The 14,193-nt window shown below is 30.4% G+C and overlaps 1 protein-coding gene across 2 annotated transcripts in view; it reads left to right on the top strand.

The window, feature by feature from the left end:
* Positions 1 to 14,193, top strand: part of LOC140040222 (cilia- and flagella-associated protein 337-like) — a 19,957-nt gene continuing 5,764 nt past the window's right edge. For both annotated transcript variants that reach the window (XM_072085986.1, XM_072085987.1), the window contains exons 1-26: positions 1 to 102; positions 1,024 to 1,130; positions 1,660 to 1,755; positions 2,961 to 3,014; positions 3,451 to 3,516; positions 5,362 to 5,396; positions 5,937 to 6,060; positions 6,290 to 6,392; positions 6,479 to 6,566; positions 6,745 to 6,878; positions 7,017 to 7,115; positions 7,276 to 7,378; positions 7,833 to 7,897; positions 8,333 to 8,397; positions 8,704 to 8,863; positions 9,346 to 9,503; positions 9,816 to 9,980; positions 10,481 to 10,596; positions 10,818 to 10,890; positions 11,128 to 11,298; positions 11,602 to 11,763; positions 11,877 to 12,036; positions 12,414 to 12,548; positions 12,775 to 12,926; positions 13,355 to 13,420; positions 13,885 to 13,926. In XM_072085986.1, coding sequence (XP_071942087.1) covers positions 1,026 to 1,130; positions 1,660 to 1,755; positions 2,961 to 3,014; positions 3,451 to 3,516; positions 5,362 to 5,396; positions 5,937 to 6,060; positions 6,290 to 6,392; positions 6,479 to 6,566; positions 6,745 to 6,878; positions 7,017 to 7,115; positions 7,276 to 7,378; positions 7,833 to 7,897; positions 8,333 to 8,397; positions 8,704 to 8,863; positions 9,346 to 9,503; positions 9,816 to 9,980; positions 10,481 to 10,596; positions 10,818 to 10,890; positions 11,128 to 11,298; positions 11,602 to 11,763; positions 11,877 to 12,036; positions 12,414 to 12,548; positions 12,775 to 12,926; positions 13,355 to 13,420; positions 13,885 to 13,926 — 2,697 coding nt within the window. In that variant the 5' untranslated portion in view covers positions 1 to 102; positions 1,024 to 1,025. The remainder of the gene's footprint in view (positions 103 to 1,023; positions 1,131 to 1,659; positions 1,756 to 2,960; positions 3,015 to 3,450; positions 3,517 to 5,361; positions 5,397 to 5,936; positions 6,061 to 6,289; positions 6,393 to 6,478; positions 6,567 to 6,744; positions 6,879 to 7,016; positions 7,116 to 7,275; positions 7,379 to 7,832; positions 7,898 to 8,332; positions 8,398 to 8,703; positions 8,864 to 9,345; positions 9,504 to 9,815; positions 9,981 to 10,480; positions 10,597 to 10,817; positions 10,891 to 11,127; positions 11,299 to 11,601; positions 11,764 to 11,876; positions 12,037 to 12,413; positions 12,549 to 12,774; positions 12,927 to 13,354; positions 13,421 to 13,884; positions 13,927 to 14,193) is intronic.

Genomic DNA, 14,193 nt, shown 5'->3' on the forward strand with positions numbered 1-14,193 from the left:
TTTGATTGATAGTTCAATGGTGGTTGTAAGGTGCTTAGAATTGACTTGACAAAAGAGGAATCGCAGCTCTCTCCTAGAATGTTTAACAAACTTCAGTGACAGGTAATGAAATTGTTTTCATGATTTTAAATTGCTAATAGAACTTTAAACTTTTAAAGTATTATTTTGAGAGTTATTTTATCGCCACCCAGGAGTAGGCTTAAAGTTTTAAGCTGGTGACCAAAGTTGTTTTTAACTTAGCCACCGTGACGCAGCCCTGGTTTTGGGGTGAGAGATGGTTGAACAATTTGGTAGATTAGTACACCTGCCTACATTATAGTCTAGATCTGTTTTTCGATTTTATAGGCTTGAACGAAGTAATAATGAATTGCAAAGTCTTATATTTATAAGTAAATGTTAACAGATTTAATTATATAACAAGTATTTCATATTCTGTTTGTTGAAATTATTGCTTACCTTCCTTTTACTGTTAATTTTAATATGAATGATTATGGACAGTTTTAAACTTGGTTATTTTAACCTGAAACCTCTTATGGTCGAAGCTAAATTATTAGCCTAAGGAATCTTCGGATCACTTGGCATGCATTGATTCTTAAACTAGTTTCGTTAGAATAGAGTTTCTTGATTAGTGCTTTGTTTATTGATTTGTATTGTATTGTATTGTTCGTCTCATGTCTTCCTTGCTTTAATAACATTGCTCGGAAATTAGACATTATTTGCAGTGTTATTAATCTGTTACTTTAACAGTTTTTTTTAACGATTGAAACTTAAGTGACCATCTAAACTGATTTAGTATAGGCTAGGTTTCAATCTTTCAATTGTCATTGAAAAAGATAGGCAAATATGCTATGGTAGGCCTATATACAAAAAATACAGAGAAGGTAGTTAATTTTCCACAATTTTTTTGTAAATGTTGTCATAGGTATTTTTCGTACTTTATAATTTGACAAACTTACTATTGAAAATTTAATTTATAATATAGTCTTTATATGACATTTACTTAATTTAGGTATTTTTTTCCAGATATGGCTTCCAATACAAACAACTCAAACAGCGTTCTGATCTACGGCGTTAAGTTAGAGAATCGACTTAATATTCAAGACCTACAACAACTTAAGTCAGCATTTATGGTATGTTGGTATACTGGACAAAGTGCATATTTGTGCATTATTAATTGAATAAATTTAATCAAGCAATTATGCTTTTTATTTATTACTTGTCAATGTCAACTTATTGTGTGTGAGTGTGGGTATATATTACATAGGTTAATTTGCCTCTTGTGTACCAGTCAGTTATACTCTGAAGACCAGAATGGTATTAAAGTCCTTATTTGACCAATACTTTTCCAATTTTCCTTCAAAAACATTCACAGATGTTGATTTTGTGACTGGGCTATATTTGCTACTGTATTAATTATTATTAAGTTTGTTTCTTTCCAAAACTGATGATTATTAACTAATATTTACAGTTTTACGTTATTTTGTCAGAATCTTATTTGTCAACTATCGTCTAAAGATTTGGTAAAAAAGGTAGTAAAATTCTTGAACATTTTACTACCTTTTTTACCAGATCTTTCTATGCAAGCTTTTTGATTACCAAAAGTGTTTTAAAACAGTCTGTTTTCGTAATGTGATGATGAATTGTTCCTTATAACTGTAGAAAACTGGTGACGGTTACAATGACCGGTTGAGTTTGGACAAAGAAGAATTCTGCAAACTGTTAAAAAATGTTCTCACTAAAGGGACATATGAAGAGGTATTATTTGTAATCATTATTCACATAACATGATAGTAAAAAACTGCTATTCATTTTTAAATTAAATTCTTTGAAGATTCATACTGTAATACATAAAATATATACCATCAGTTTAATTTCAATTTTTTAATGTTGTATATCTTATACGTGTATTTCAATATGTAGAGCCTCTTAACTGGTAATAACAATATAATAATTTATTGAAGCTACACCTTTACAACGGTGGTACACGTTCATACACGGTGCGTTCTTAAAATAAATATATAAACAATAAACAGATACAAAATCAATACAACAAACAGATAAAAAATAATAATTAACCCACCGAAAACGCTGTCGTAGTCGGTAACTGACATAGACATAAAATTCCTTTTTTTAGGAAACCCTGCCTCATCCTTCTGTTTATGGTTTTTTTTTGTCAATGAAATAAATCATAGGATAAATTGAACTTGACTCTAAAAGTAATATTAACTGTAAATCTAATTAACTATACGGCACTTTCACTCAATAATATTATTGACTTGGATTTGTTTGCTGAGTGTCTTGGTTATAAGATTCAATAGAGCGCTCAATCTGCTCATTAGCAATACTGTACATTGATTGAAATCCACATAATTCCAATGTTTATCTTCATCTCTGGGAATACTAAGTTGTTTGTTAGTTTCCAAATGAACTGATATCATACTATATTACACAGTAATACTCATATCACATAATGTATTCTGGATAAAAAATGTTATAATCATTAATTATGTTTTAAATTAATCCACAGATCTTGATTAATTACTATTCAGCAGAAATCTATTGTTATACTTGACCTTTAGTGATAAATTACAACATTTTGTCTATTATATTATTTTCTTAGAGATTGCATTTAGTCGATTGCTAGTTGAAGGAGTGATCTTTTATTATACTATTAAGATGCATGCTGTAGTTCATTTTTATTTTAACATTTTCCTTTCTAGTGAAATTTGATAACTAATCCATCCACTTTATTTTTTATCAAATTTGAATGTTTTTAAGTTTATTACATTTCACTTCCTAAACTGTTGATGAATAAATGTATATTAATGAATAAATACATTATTTAAAAACAATTGATGAAAAACATTTACAAATTAAAATAAATAAATGTAAAAATACATCTTAAATAATTGTATGAAATAAAGGATTTTATGTTTATGAATATTCATGATTATTTTCAGCACTGTGATTTATTCGACAAAATAGATGTTACTAAGGAAAGAAAAGTTGATTGGGTAAGCACTATTAAAAATAAAATACTAAACAGAAATGTAAAAAATTTATACAAGTTTAATTTTATTTGTCAATTAGACGAAAGAGTTTTTTTTCTCTCACTTAAATTAAATAATCATATATATTTATTTAATTAATTATTCCTCCTCCTCACACAATTATATGTGACTAATATATCAAATGTTCAAATGATCTGTATATTGTATTGTGTGAAACAATAAACTTGAAATTTGAACTTTTTTGTTTTTAATATTAAATGATTAGAATCATGTTCCTAAAAGGTATTGTGTGCATTTATGGCACATTACATTTACATATTTGTTTTTATTAAAACGTCGAGTAACTCAACAGTTCAGAAAACTTTACGCAAACTTTATATCAACATATTGATTTTGCCATGCAAAAATTTCAAGCAATATATTTGTTTTTGTATTTCAGGACAAGATAGCATCACATTTACTTCTTGAATATGTAGAGAAGGATGATCGTGTAAAAGCAACCCAGGTATGCGTTATCCGTAGAATCTTGTAATTCCATTGGACAATATCGGATCACATGACATTTGCTGCTAATAGTACTATCCACCTTCCCAATCGCTAAATTTCTGTTCTCGTCCAAACGAACTATTATATATCGAATGGTTTACAACCATATTTTCCATATACAACCAGATTCTTGTATATTGATTTGTGTTTTATTATAACTTATATAATATAACTTTAATTTAGTTACAATAATGTAACCTGTAAGCATACTTTGTTTTCCGGCAATCAATATATAAGCACTGAACAACTTCATGTGTTTGTGAAATGTCTAAATGCGTCTATAATTCAAAACATCCACCGTTTCCCTTTGAAGTGGCCTCCTTCCAGCATAACAGCATTAAACTGTAATTTGCAAGGAAATCATAATAATACTAACATTGATTATATACAGTAATCAGTTTGTAAATTTTGAGTATTATAATTCGAAAATGAGTTCTCGTTAAATACACCATTTAAACTCATAATACTGAAACATTTTCAAATTTCTAATAAAATATTAGATGGTTTGAAATTAATGACAAATATTATGGTATGCATCATTAACGATAACGCTGCAGGTACTTCGGTCGACCTCTCAGCGACATGAAGCGCAAGTTCAAAGATATTGTTGACTTACAATCAATATAATTTAACATTTTTTCGGAGAGTTTATTGTATACATAAGAAAATTTTATTTCATATGTTAACATTTTAACATATGATAGTCACAAACTATCGCTGGATAATAGTTATAAATGAAACTTTTCTATTATTTTATCATCAGCAACTATCATTTGCGACTTTATTTTGTTTTTAAATATTACAGATTACAACCAGATATCATATATCTTACGCCCGTATTCTTAAACCGGACTTTAGTCGTAGTTCGAGCTAAAACTAAAAAAATGACGTCATTTTAATTCATAAACCGAACTTCAACTAAATCACCGACTAAATCAGGCCAACCTCGACTAAATCGAGACGGATTTTGATCGATTTTTTTAGTCCTGGAGGGGGCAGACTAAATGGTCGACTAAATGGTTTTTAAACGATGTTTATAAAAAACGTAACAGTCATTGAGTTGTTATATTGGCCAGATATTGAAGAATGAAATATCTATATTTATATTAGCTTAATTAAATATACATTGGTATAAATTATAATAATGAAAATCATCTTTATTTACAACTGTATACAAATTACATTATTTTCTTCGCGCAAGTCCGACTTGAGCTACGTCACGCCATAGCGACAATGGGAGATGCGGCAATTCACCATGCGATGGAATGTTTAGGGGGCCTAGCGCTTTCTTGTCACGCTATGAAGTGCGTGGTTCGTGGCGATCATACTTTGTTGGGGGCCTAGAAAATATAAAAGTTACCGTACCGCCATGGTTCCTAAATATATTTTTAAGATTTTATTTGTTGTTAATCAAATATACTTCACTGTTAAATTAATACTGATATTGTTCTAATAATTAACGATTAAAATTATTTTTCATGTATATAGTCCTGATGCGTAAAAAGTGTTGAAAGAAATGGAAAGTGATATCAATGCGCAAAATTTCGTCTGCTCCTCAAATACTCTCTTGTCATTGGCCAATGTATAGCCTTTGTTACCCAGACGTGTGCAACTCGACTAAAAGCTCGACTTCATTAAGTCGAACTGCAAACTTCGACTACTTCGTTTTTGAATCGAATTTGAAGTAATAGCTCGAACTACGACTTTTCCAAGTCGAACTTCGAACTACGACTAAAGTCCGGTTTAAGAATACGGGCGTTAGAAATGATTTGAATTAAAAATGTTGAATTTTTTCAATTTACAGGTGCCACAATGGAAAAATATCAAATCGTTACAAAGGTATGATCATTAATATTTATTAAAGTTATTCACTAGACCTATGTATGTCTGGTTTCCAGAAATTCTGGTATTCCAGTGTATTTAATAGTACAAATGAATTTAGAACGTTTTGTATCTGGTTTTTGAAGACTTACCATTATTCAGAGAATCTGTTATTTTATATATATTTGAGTGAGTGATTTATTTCAAGTTTAAAAAGATAAATCTATTTAACTTTACTTAACTGTTTATAATATAACAGCGAAGTAATTTCACTCAACTACAGTTTACCCAAAAGTTAGGTACAGTACATCCTTAGTAATTATATAGTGTCTGAAATGTACACATAAGTTAGGCTGGTTTTGTACTTTCCTGGCAGCTACAGTAGTGACTATGATTTTATATTTGCTCCTTGCATCATGTTTGTTTAATTTGTTGATCTGTTTATATTTTGTAAATGTATCTTTTGCCTGAATAAATAATAAATAAATAAATGCATCTTTATTAAGAAATTAGATAGGAATAGGAATAAATATTTAAATGATACAATTTGCATTGTAGTCCGCATAAGGATGTGATTCAGAAGGTTGCGTTTTTAAGGAATACCTCGCGTTATATTGTTATCAGCAAAGAGGGTACTATATCAACATGGGACAACCAGCTACATCGACAAAAAACCATCAAGGTGAATCTTATACACTTATAATATATCCCTTTTACACTATCAGAGAGACACCACCTTTATTCCGACTCGAACTAATTTAAAAGTATTTTTGATAGAAATAATTTGCTTTTATGAGTGTGTTTTATTGTAACTATGGTGACATTTTCTTAAAAATATGTAAACATACACAAGACAGTTTTTCTTTTTCTATACACAATGCATATAACTTTTCTAATTATTTTTTCAACAGATTCACAATGAATCAGTTAAGCCTAGAGACATGTGGGTGACAAATTTTATAGTGCTGCAGAACATTAATAAGATTGCCCTAGCCTTTACCAGTAAAGAAATTGGTAAGTTATTTGATAAAGTTGGATAGTAAAATGTTTTATTATTTTTCTTTTATATTTTATAACACTGAATTACTTTTTTTTTCTAGCTTTTTATGATTTAAGTTCTAAATTGGAATTTAATTGTCAATACAAAGTCGTTGGTCTGGAGCACACACCGTTGAGCATGGATTATTGGTAAGAATAAACATTAATATTTATTTCTACTGTACGTTTCATAATAATCATAATTGAAGTTATTAAGTATTGAACAATCATACTTAATGATGTTATAAAGACCACCTATATTACTGGATCATTATTTTTTTGATAGCCATTATCTCTTTGTAACGATGTATTCTTAATCATTTTGTAGGAGTGATCCTGAAAATGCCAATCAAGCTACTATGGTGTTGGGAGATACTGGTGGATTTGTTTATGCCTTTCTATTCCAGTCTGTTAATATTGCTTTATTTGATCGTCCGCACCAACCTGCTGGTGAAAGTCAAGGTATACAAACATATAAAGCATATAATACTGTACAACATTACAGATAGTTTACAAATATTTGGTTTTAAGTGTATGATATTCATTTAAAAAAATTAAAAACGTAGATAAGAAAAGATACATTTTTTTTTATTTTTATAGAGCAAACAATTATGGTGGACTTCAGAAAACTCCAAAAAGGGAAATTTAAAAATTGCAGACTGGTAAAGCACAATGGTCATAAAGACTGGACACGGCAAGGTTAGAGGTTATAGTTCGGGTTTATGAATTTGGAATATTAGAATAAAGAATACATGACCATAATATGTATTACTGTGACAGTTGGTTTAGATATATAATTTTTTTTTTGGCTTACAAAACCATGATAAATTTATTTATTTTGCATAATGATAATCTACAGTGAAGTATGCATCGCACCTTGAGTGCTTTATTTCTTGCGCCACAACTTATCAGAATGCGTTGGTGCTTGGTTGGATTGAAAAGGCGAAACAGAAAATGAAATTGTAAGTGTAAAGTTTCCAAATTAAAACTATTTTGTTTGTTCACCTGAATGCTTTTACAATAGTTTGTTCTTGTTTAATATAAGCTTCTGTGCTTGCAAGTTATTATACATGTCTACAAAATCATTTTCTACAGAAGAGGTTTCCTAATATGTGCCTGATATATAATTTATAAATAATCTCGTGGGCCAGCGTCATAGGTGTGGGGTCCATAGATCATGGGGTTAAGAACATTATCCTCTTTTTAAACATTACTTTTTATTTATTAGAGGCCCTTTGTAAGGCTATATAAAATTCACTAGCATACTGTGGCAAAACAAAAAAAACACTAACTGGATAAAATGCACTCCTCAATTATCTTTTATGTTTACATTGAAATATTTATTTGCGTGACTATTTTTTTAATTTATGGCAGGATTTATTTTTCAATTATTATATGTGTTGTTTTCAATTATAGAACTACATTCAATATAACACAAGGTGTAAACAGCTTTGATTATCACAGTGTTATCAACCTAATTGGTGAGTATAGTTATTATTTTTATGTTTCAGATGTGATCAATATGTTTATAATTCTATCAAAATAAAACCCAGTTTTGTTTTGTTGGCTTGATTTAGTTGCAATCCTTAAGCTCTGTGTACACTATCAAACTTTATGTGACAAAAAAATGTGAAGTATCTATATATGGACATGATGATGCCATATTGCTACCATATTTAATGATATCACTACCATATTTGGGCATATCACTACCATATTTAGGCACATCACACTTTTTTTTATCATCAAACTAGTTAGATAGTGTATAGACAGCACATTAAACATTATAAATGAAAACTGAAACAAGAATATGGACAATATGATGTAAGTTGTTGAACAATCTGAAAAGAAATTATAAACCTATTTATTTATCTAAAAAACAAATAGTTTTTAATCTGTTTTTTTTTCTGTTGTAGGCACAGCAGGTGTGGACCATCAAGTGTGTCTGTGGAACCCCTATGTCATTTCAAAACCTGTCGGTGTAAGTAAAAACATATTAAATCATTTATTTGAACACAAACTGTACAGTTAGCTATGTATTGGTCTTAAGCTCTGTCTATACTATAACTAGTGTGATGTGCCCAAATATGGTAGTGATATGATGTCATCATGTCCATATGGGCACATAACATTTTTGTCCCATTAAAATTTGGTAGTGTAGACAGAGCTTTGCATTATAAGACCATAATCATGTATGTGCAGCAGACCAGAATGCAATGTGCCAAGTAGATATTGTTGATCATGTATGGATTGCGGAATAAGATTGTATTAATGTAATTCTATTCAGGTATTACGTGGCCACATGGCACCTGTCCTACATGTACAATTCAATGCATCACGTATGCAACTCATAAGCTTCTCCAAAGACAAGGTACTCAGAGTGTGGGATGTACAGCTTCAAGTGTGTCTTCAGCGCTTGGCAGGAATGTTTCCAAAAGGACCAGAAAGTATGATATTTTTCAATCAGAAAGAAAATAGAATTTTAAAGGAAAAAAGGTCCCAATAAAATAACCCTGAGGCCAAGCGATTAAGACAGTGGAATCGTAATTACATAACCATAAAATCGGCAAGGGCTTACTCACTCCATTGTTCTGGTGGTAGAACGACACTCTTGGATAGAGACTATAAACCATGTAGGTCCAGTGTATACATCTAGTTCATGTGCCCTTTAAAGGACCAGTCCATCTTAAGGGGGTTACTTCGATGTACTAGTACACACACAGTCACTGATCATGACTGGGCCCTCTGGGAGACCAGTCTTTGACGGAAGAGGTTCCCCAGTGTAAAATAAATAAATGATGATAAAAAACAATGATTATTTCACCGTTATTAGTCAAATTACTTTTGTTGTGCTTTAATTTAGTTTTATTTTGATAACCAATACTGGATCTAAAGCTTTAAAATTATCAATTGTCTATGTTCTCTTTAGTGGCAACATCCATGTTCTTCCATGATGAGCGGAATCGTCTCTTCATTACATTCAATTATCAGTTAACACTTCTTGAGATGAAACCGGAGGTCAAAGATCGCGTTCTTAGCCATGAGAAGCCTGTAACGTGTGCTATATATAACACTACATACAATCAGGTATAGTTTATGCATCATTCCTTATCTTGTCCATTTCAATACAAACATTACACCAACAAACACCCAAGTGTATGTGTTAAGCTGTCTACACTATCAAACTAGTTTGACAAAAAAGGTGTGCCCAAATATAGTAGTAATATGACATCATGTCTATATATTGGCACATTTTTTTGTCACATAAAGTTTGATAGTGTAGACAAAGCTTTAGTCTGTGGTGCAAAGCTAAACTGATATAGTGTAACTGCGATTTTGCTTGTTTAAATACTTAAATTTAGTGTTAATCTAAAAACCCTCTCATTTGTCATTGTTCAGGTGGTTAGTGCTTGTCAAGGTTCCACTGTGATTGTCTGGATGTTAGATACCGGACAGAAGGCTAAGCAGTTCCTTAATTGTCATGGCAATTCAGAGATCACCACGCTGGCATTTGATCAAAGCGAAACAAGATTCATGACTGGTAGTACAGATGGTACAGTCAAGGTATCAATTCTGTTAATGTTTTTCCACAATGAACATACCCTGTATTATACATAGTACTTTTATATTACTTATTCACTGTAAAATTCATTAAAAAAAAAACCATACAAACAGAAAGCAGCCAAAGGCTGAAAAAGTCTGCACACAATGTAAATGACGAGCAATAAAAAGGGGATAGCACAAGTAAGACAAGTTATGAAAATATGTAAAATTGTAAAAAGTTTAAAATGTTTAAAAAAAATCAAGTTTAAGTTAATATTAAGGTAAAAAATACCAAGCATCAAACGCTCAAAAAACAAACTGGACTACACCGTTTTATAAAAACAGAACAATAATCAATTAATAAATCATTATATTCAATAGGCCTACAAGCAACAAGCAATTATGTGATACGCAGTGTAATTTGTTTATGTGTATATTGTACTTGACTCGCAAACTGAAATATTGCACCTGTTTTTGAAAACTTACTCAATGTTTCAAAATATTTTCTTTTCATTTCTTAGATCTGGGATTTTAATGGTCATTGTCATAACATGTTAAATGCTGGAATGGGAGGTCCTGTTGACATATACCAAATAGTGACTCTTAAGAGGTCTACATTGATTTTGGGATGGGACAGGTAAATGGAAATACTTTATTAAATCATGTTATCTATGTATCCAAAACAGATCCAACAAATTTACCTTTTTGAAAAGGCTCTACAAATAGATAGAGATAGATTCAAAATTTGAGGACAATCATTCTAGTAAATTGGGCCACAAAAAAAAACTGTATAAACTTTGGTTTAAATTTCAAGACAGTATAAATGTTTAATGTGTTTAGTTTTGTATCTTTTTTTAGGTATATAACAGTCTTCCGTAATCAACAACTGAATCAATTTCACGTTGAACCTTCTGATTGGAAAGGTGGTCAAGTTAGTAACATTTTGTCATATCTGTTTTATATTATAATCATTAGAACTATTATTTGTTTTAAACAATATGCTAAAAAGTTGTTTGTATTCCTCAAGAAAAAAATAGCTGATTGGTTGAATCATTGAAAGGTAAGTACATTGCCTTATGTTTTGCAATGCCTGTAGAGTTTTCCACTGATTTTCATTTTCCTTCCTTTGGATGATGAAATAAATGTTCAAATACTACTGATTCAACAGGAACATCAGGATGATATTTTATGTGCATCGTTTCAACCACCAAGTACATTGGCTACGGCAAGCTATGATGGAGAGATCGTCATCTGGAACACAAACTCTGAAGTGGCGTCCAGACACCTGAGAGATCGATTTCTTAAGAAGAGCATGCGTTCACGGGAAAAAACAAGACTAGTAAGTTTATACTGCATTACCTCTTTTCGGTTGGAAAAACCAACAGAATATCTAATTTATTTTTTATTTATTTATATTTTATTTATTTATTCAATTTCTGCCATATACAATACATAGAAAAAACAAAACAATTATAAAAGGCAAGGAAAGACCAAACAGGTGCTAAACCCCAAAATAAATTACATTCTACAATTAAAGCAAGCAAGAAAGCAACCAACTACACATGTTTTCATTTCCTTGATGTTAAAAAATAATCTCAAAGCTAATAGTATATGGCAACATATCCCATATTTCTCGTTACAGACTTTAAAAAGTGAACCAACTTTCCTCAGCATATCAAAAGCAGCAACACAGACCAGCATGCGTGGTAAAAACACTCCATCCTTATTGGCCAATAAAGATGATGTCATGCGACCAATCACAAGAGCATTGAGTAGTAGTAGTGAAGATAGCGTTGATGAACAAGTGAGTAACGAATTAAAGACTTTGACTCTTTTAATAACCTTTTAACCCCTAGCCTAACATTCTGAGGTTTCCTATCTTCCTGTGTCTTTGTAAATTTTATCTTCTTTTTTTAGAATGATTATATAATCACAAGAGTAGCATTTCTTGAAGCTCGGAAGAACTCATCTGCAGCAGGGGGCGCTAATCTAGTATCGTGTGGAGGTAATGGGTGGGTGAGGTTCTGGAACACAAGCAAGAATAGGTTAATAGCAGAGTTTGTTGCTCATCAACATGGTAAGATAAGAGAAAACGTTTTTAACTTTTTTTTATTTTTGTAATCTATTATACAGTATTGATTTGTATAGGCTATTGTATCAAATTATTAAACTTCATTATTTAACAAATGATTTACAGTATGAACTAGATTTGACATTCTTTTATTTCTAATATGCATAGTTCAATGATATATTGCTATTGGATCAACTTCCCAAATGATATTATTATATTATATATAAATATATATTCAAGTTAAAATATAGTGAGTTTAGACTAATAGACTGTTTTGCTAAGCCTGTAAGTGAAATATAAATCTGACAGACATACTCATATTTACCTGTGTTTGGTTATGTCTAATATTAATCTTGACAACTTAACTTTCCTTTGTTAATTAGTTGGATTACTTGTCATGGCTGCTAGCAAGGATAACCACTTTCTTGTAACTGGTGATAGTGATGGCAACATTAAAGTTTGGAACATCCAAGAATATTGTTTAAGAGAGTCTGACAACATCATTACACAACCACCACGTAAGTAAATATATTTTCTATATATTTTCTATATTATATTCATATATCTTAATATAAGTTTCCGATTGAACACTGTATGAGAAATGCTAAAATATATTCATATTTTAGAATGGTATTCAATTATTTATAATAAGCAGAATAAACAAAAAATAAATAATCACTTTCATGTTGAAATAATAACAATATAAGTACAATAATCTGATATCTAATCTGTCTAATATTTTAGCTATGTCTGCTTCCTGGCAACCCCATGTTGACATGATCAATCATATCACGTTATGTGAGAGAAATGATCGTCTACTTATCATCACTGCCTCACTTGATTGTAGTGTTCAGTTGTGGGATATTTATGGAAACCAGATTGGTGTGTTTGGACAGGTAATAAAGTTGTTTTTCTCTACAAATATTTTTGTTATTGCCTTGTTGAATTGAATTGGTTACAATAAGTTTTTTTCGATTGGAAACTTTGCTTTCCTTTGTAACAGTGTATTTTAAATTTTAATTTAGTACTCAATGAACAAGCTCGCATTAATTTACGTTAAAATAAAATAAGTGCAGATTTTCTGCTGGAAACAATTTCCCAATCCAATGTATGCAAAGTACAAACTGTAAAATATCCTGTTTACATTGCAGCTTTTAATGTTTTTGTTCCTAATCATGAGTTAGCATTCAGAGACTATTGCAATAATTGAAAAAGATCATTCTATCCAGGATTGTTGGATACATAATGTAATACACTATGTAGGTCTACATCCTAATTTAAGAATGATTGTTATTAAATTATTTCTATATTTAAATGATTTTAGGAAGATCATTGGAAAATAGAGCAGTACATTCCTGTCAATGAAGAGGCAGAAAAAGAGGATGAAGAGGTAAGATAGAAAAGATTTGATATTTTTTTTTGTTAAGTAAGTGTGATTGTTTATGGAAAGGGAAGAAAAAGAAATATAGTTACTACAACAAGCTGAAATAAAAAATGATTGTTGCACACAATCTATAAAGTTATAAACAAAACTTTCAAATTAAGTTAATGTTTTACAATTCCTATCCTTAGAATTTATTTATATTTTTATTAATACAAGTTTTGATAAAGTCTTTGTGTTGGTTGAGTTGGTCATTGATTAAGTTTCAAATGTCAAAAAAAGGGTAGAAGCTAGGAGAAATTCAAGCTCTAGCTGGTAGTAATTATGGTCCTGAAACCTGGGTTTGCTCTATAATGTTTTAGTCACGGATACTAGGATGTTTTTTTTTTACAACATTTCATATATAATGGTACAAATAATATTACTAAATAAACATTTTCATAAACTAAACAACTATTTTGATCCTGATAAAGCCAATGAGAACAAATGAAGATGAGAAAGAACAGCTCCCTCAGGTAACAATACGGATAGACTTTCTAATCCAGCAGCTTGATTGCATGTTAGAATAATGTTTGCACTGTTTCTAGAATGTACGCAATATTTTCGATTAGACTTTTAGTGTTTCTATTATTTTTTCTTTTATTGCTTTTAATTTGATATTTGATTTACTAGATTTAGTGTTGCTTGCTTTCACTTTAAAAGGATTTTCCTCGTTTCTTGTCAAACCAAGAAGGGAATACAAAATGTATTTGGTACTTGGTGTGTGTGATCCCTTTACAGCT

Source organism: Antedon mediterranea, chromosome 2 (genome assembly GCF_964355755.1).
Source record: "Antedon mediterranea chromosome 2, ecAntMedi1.1, whole genome shotgun sequence".
In the NCBI taxonomy this organism is placed as follows: Eukaryota; Metazoa; Echinodermata; class Crinoidea; order Comatulida; family Antedonidae; genus Antedon; species Antedon mediterranea.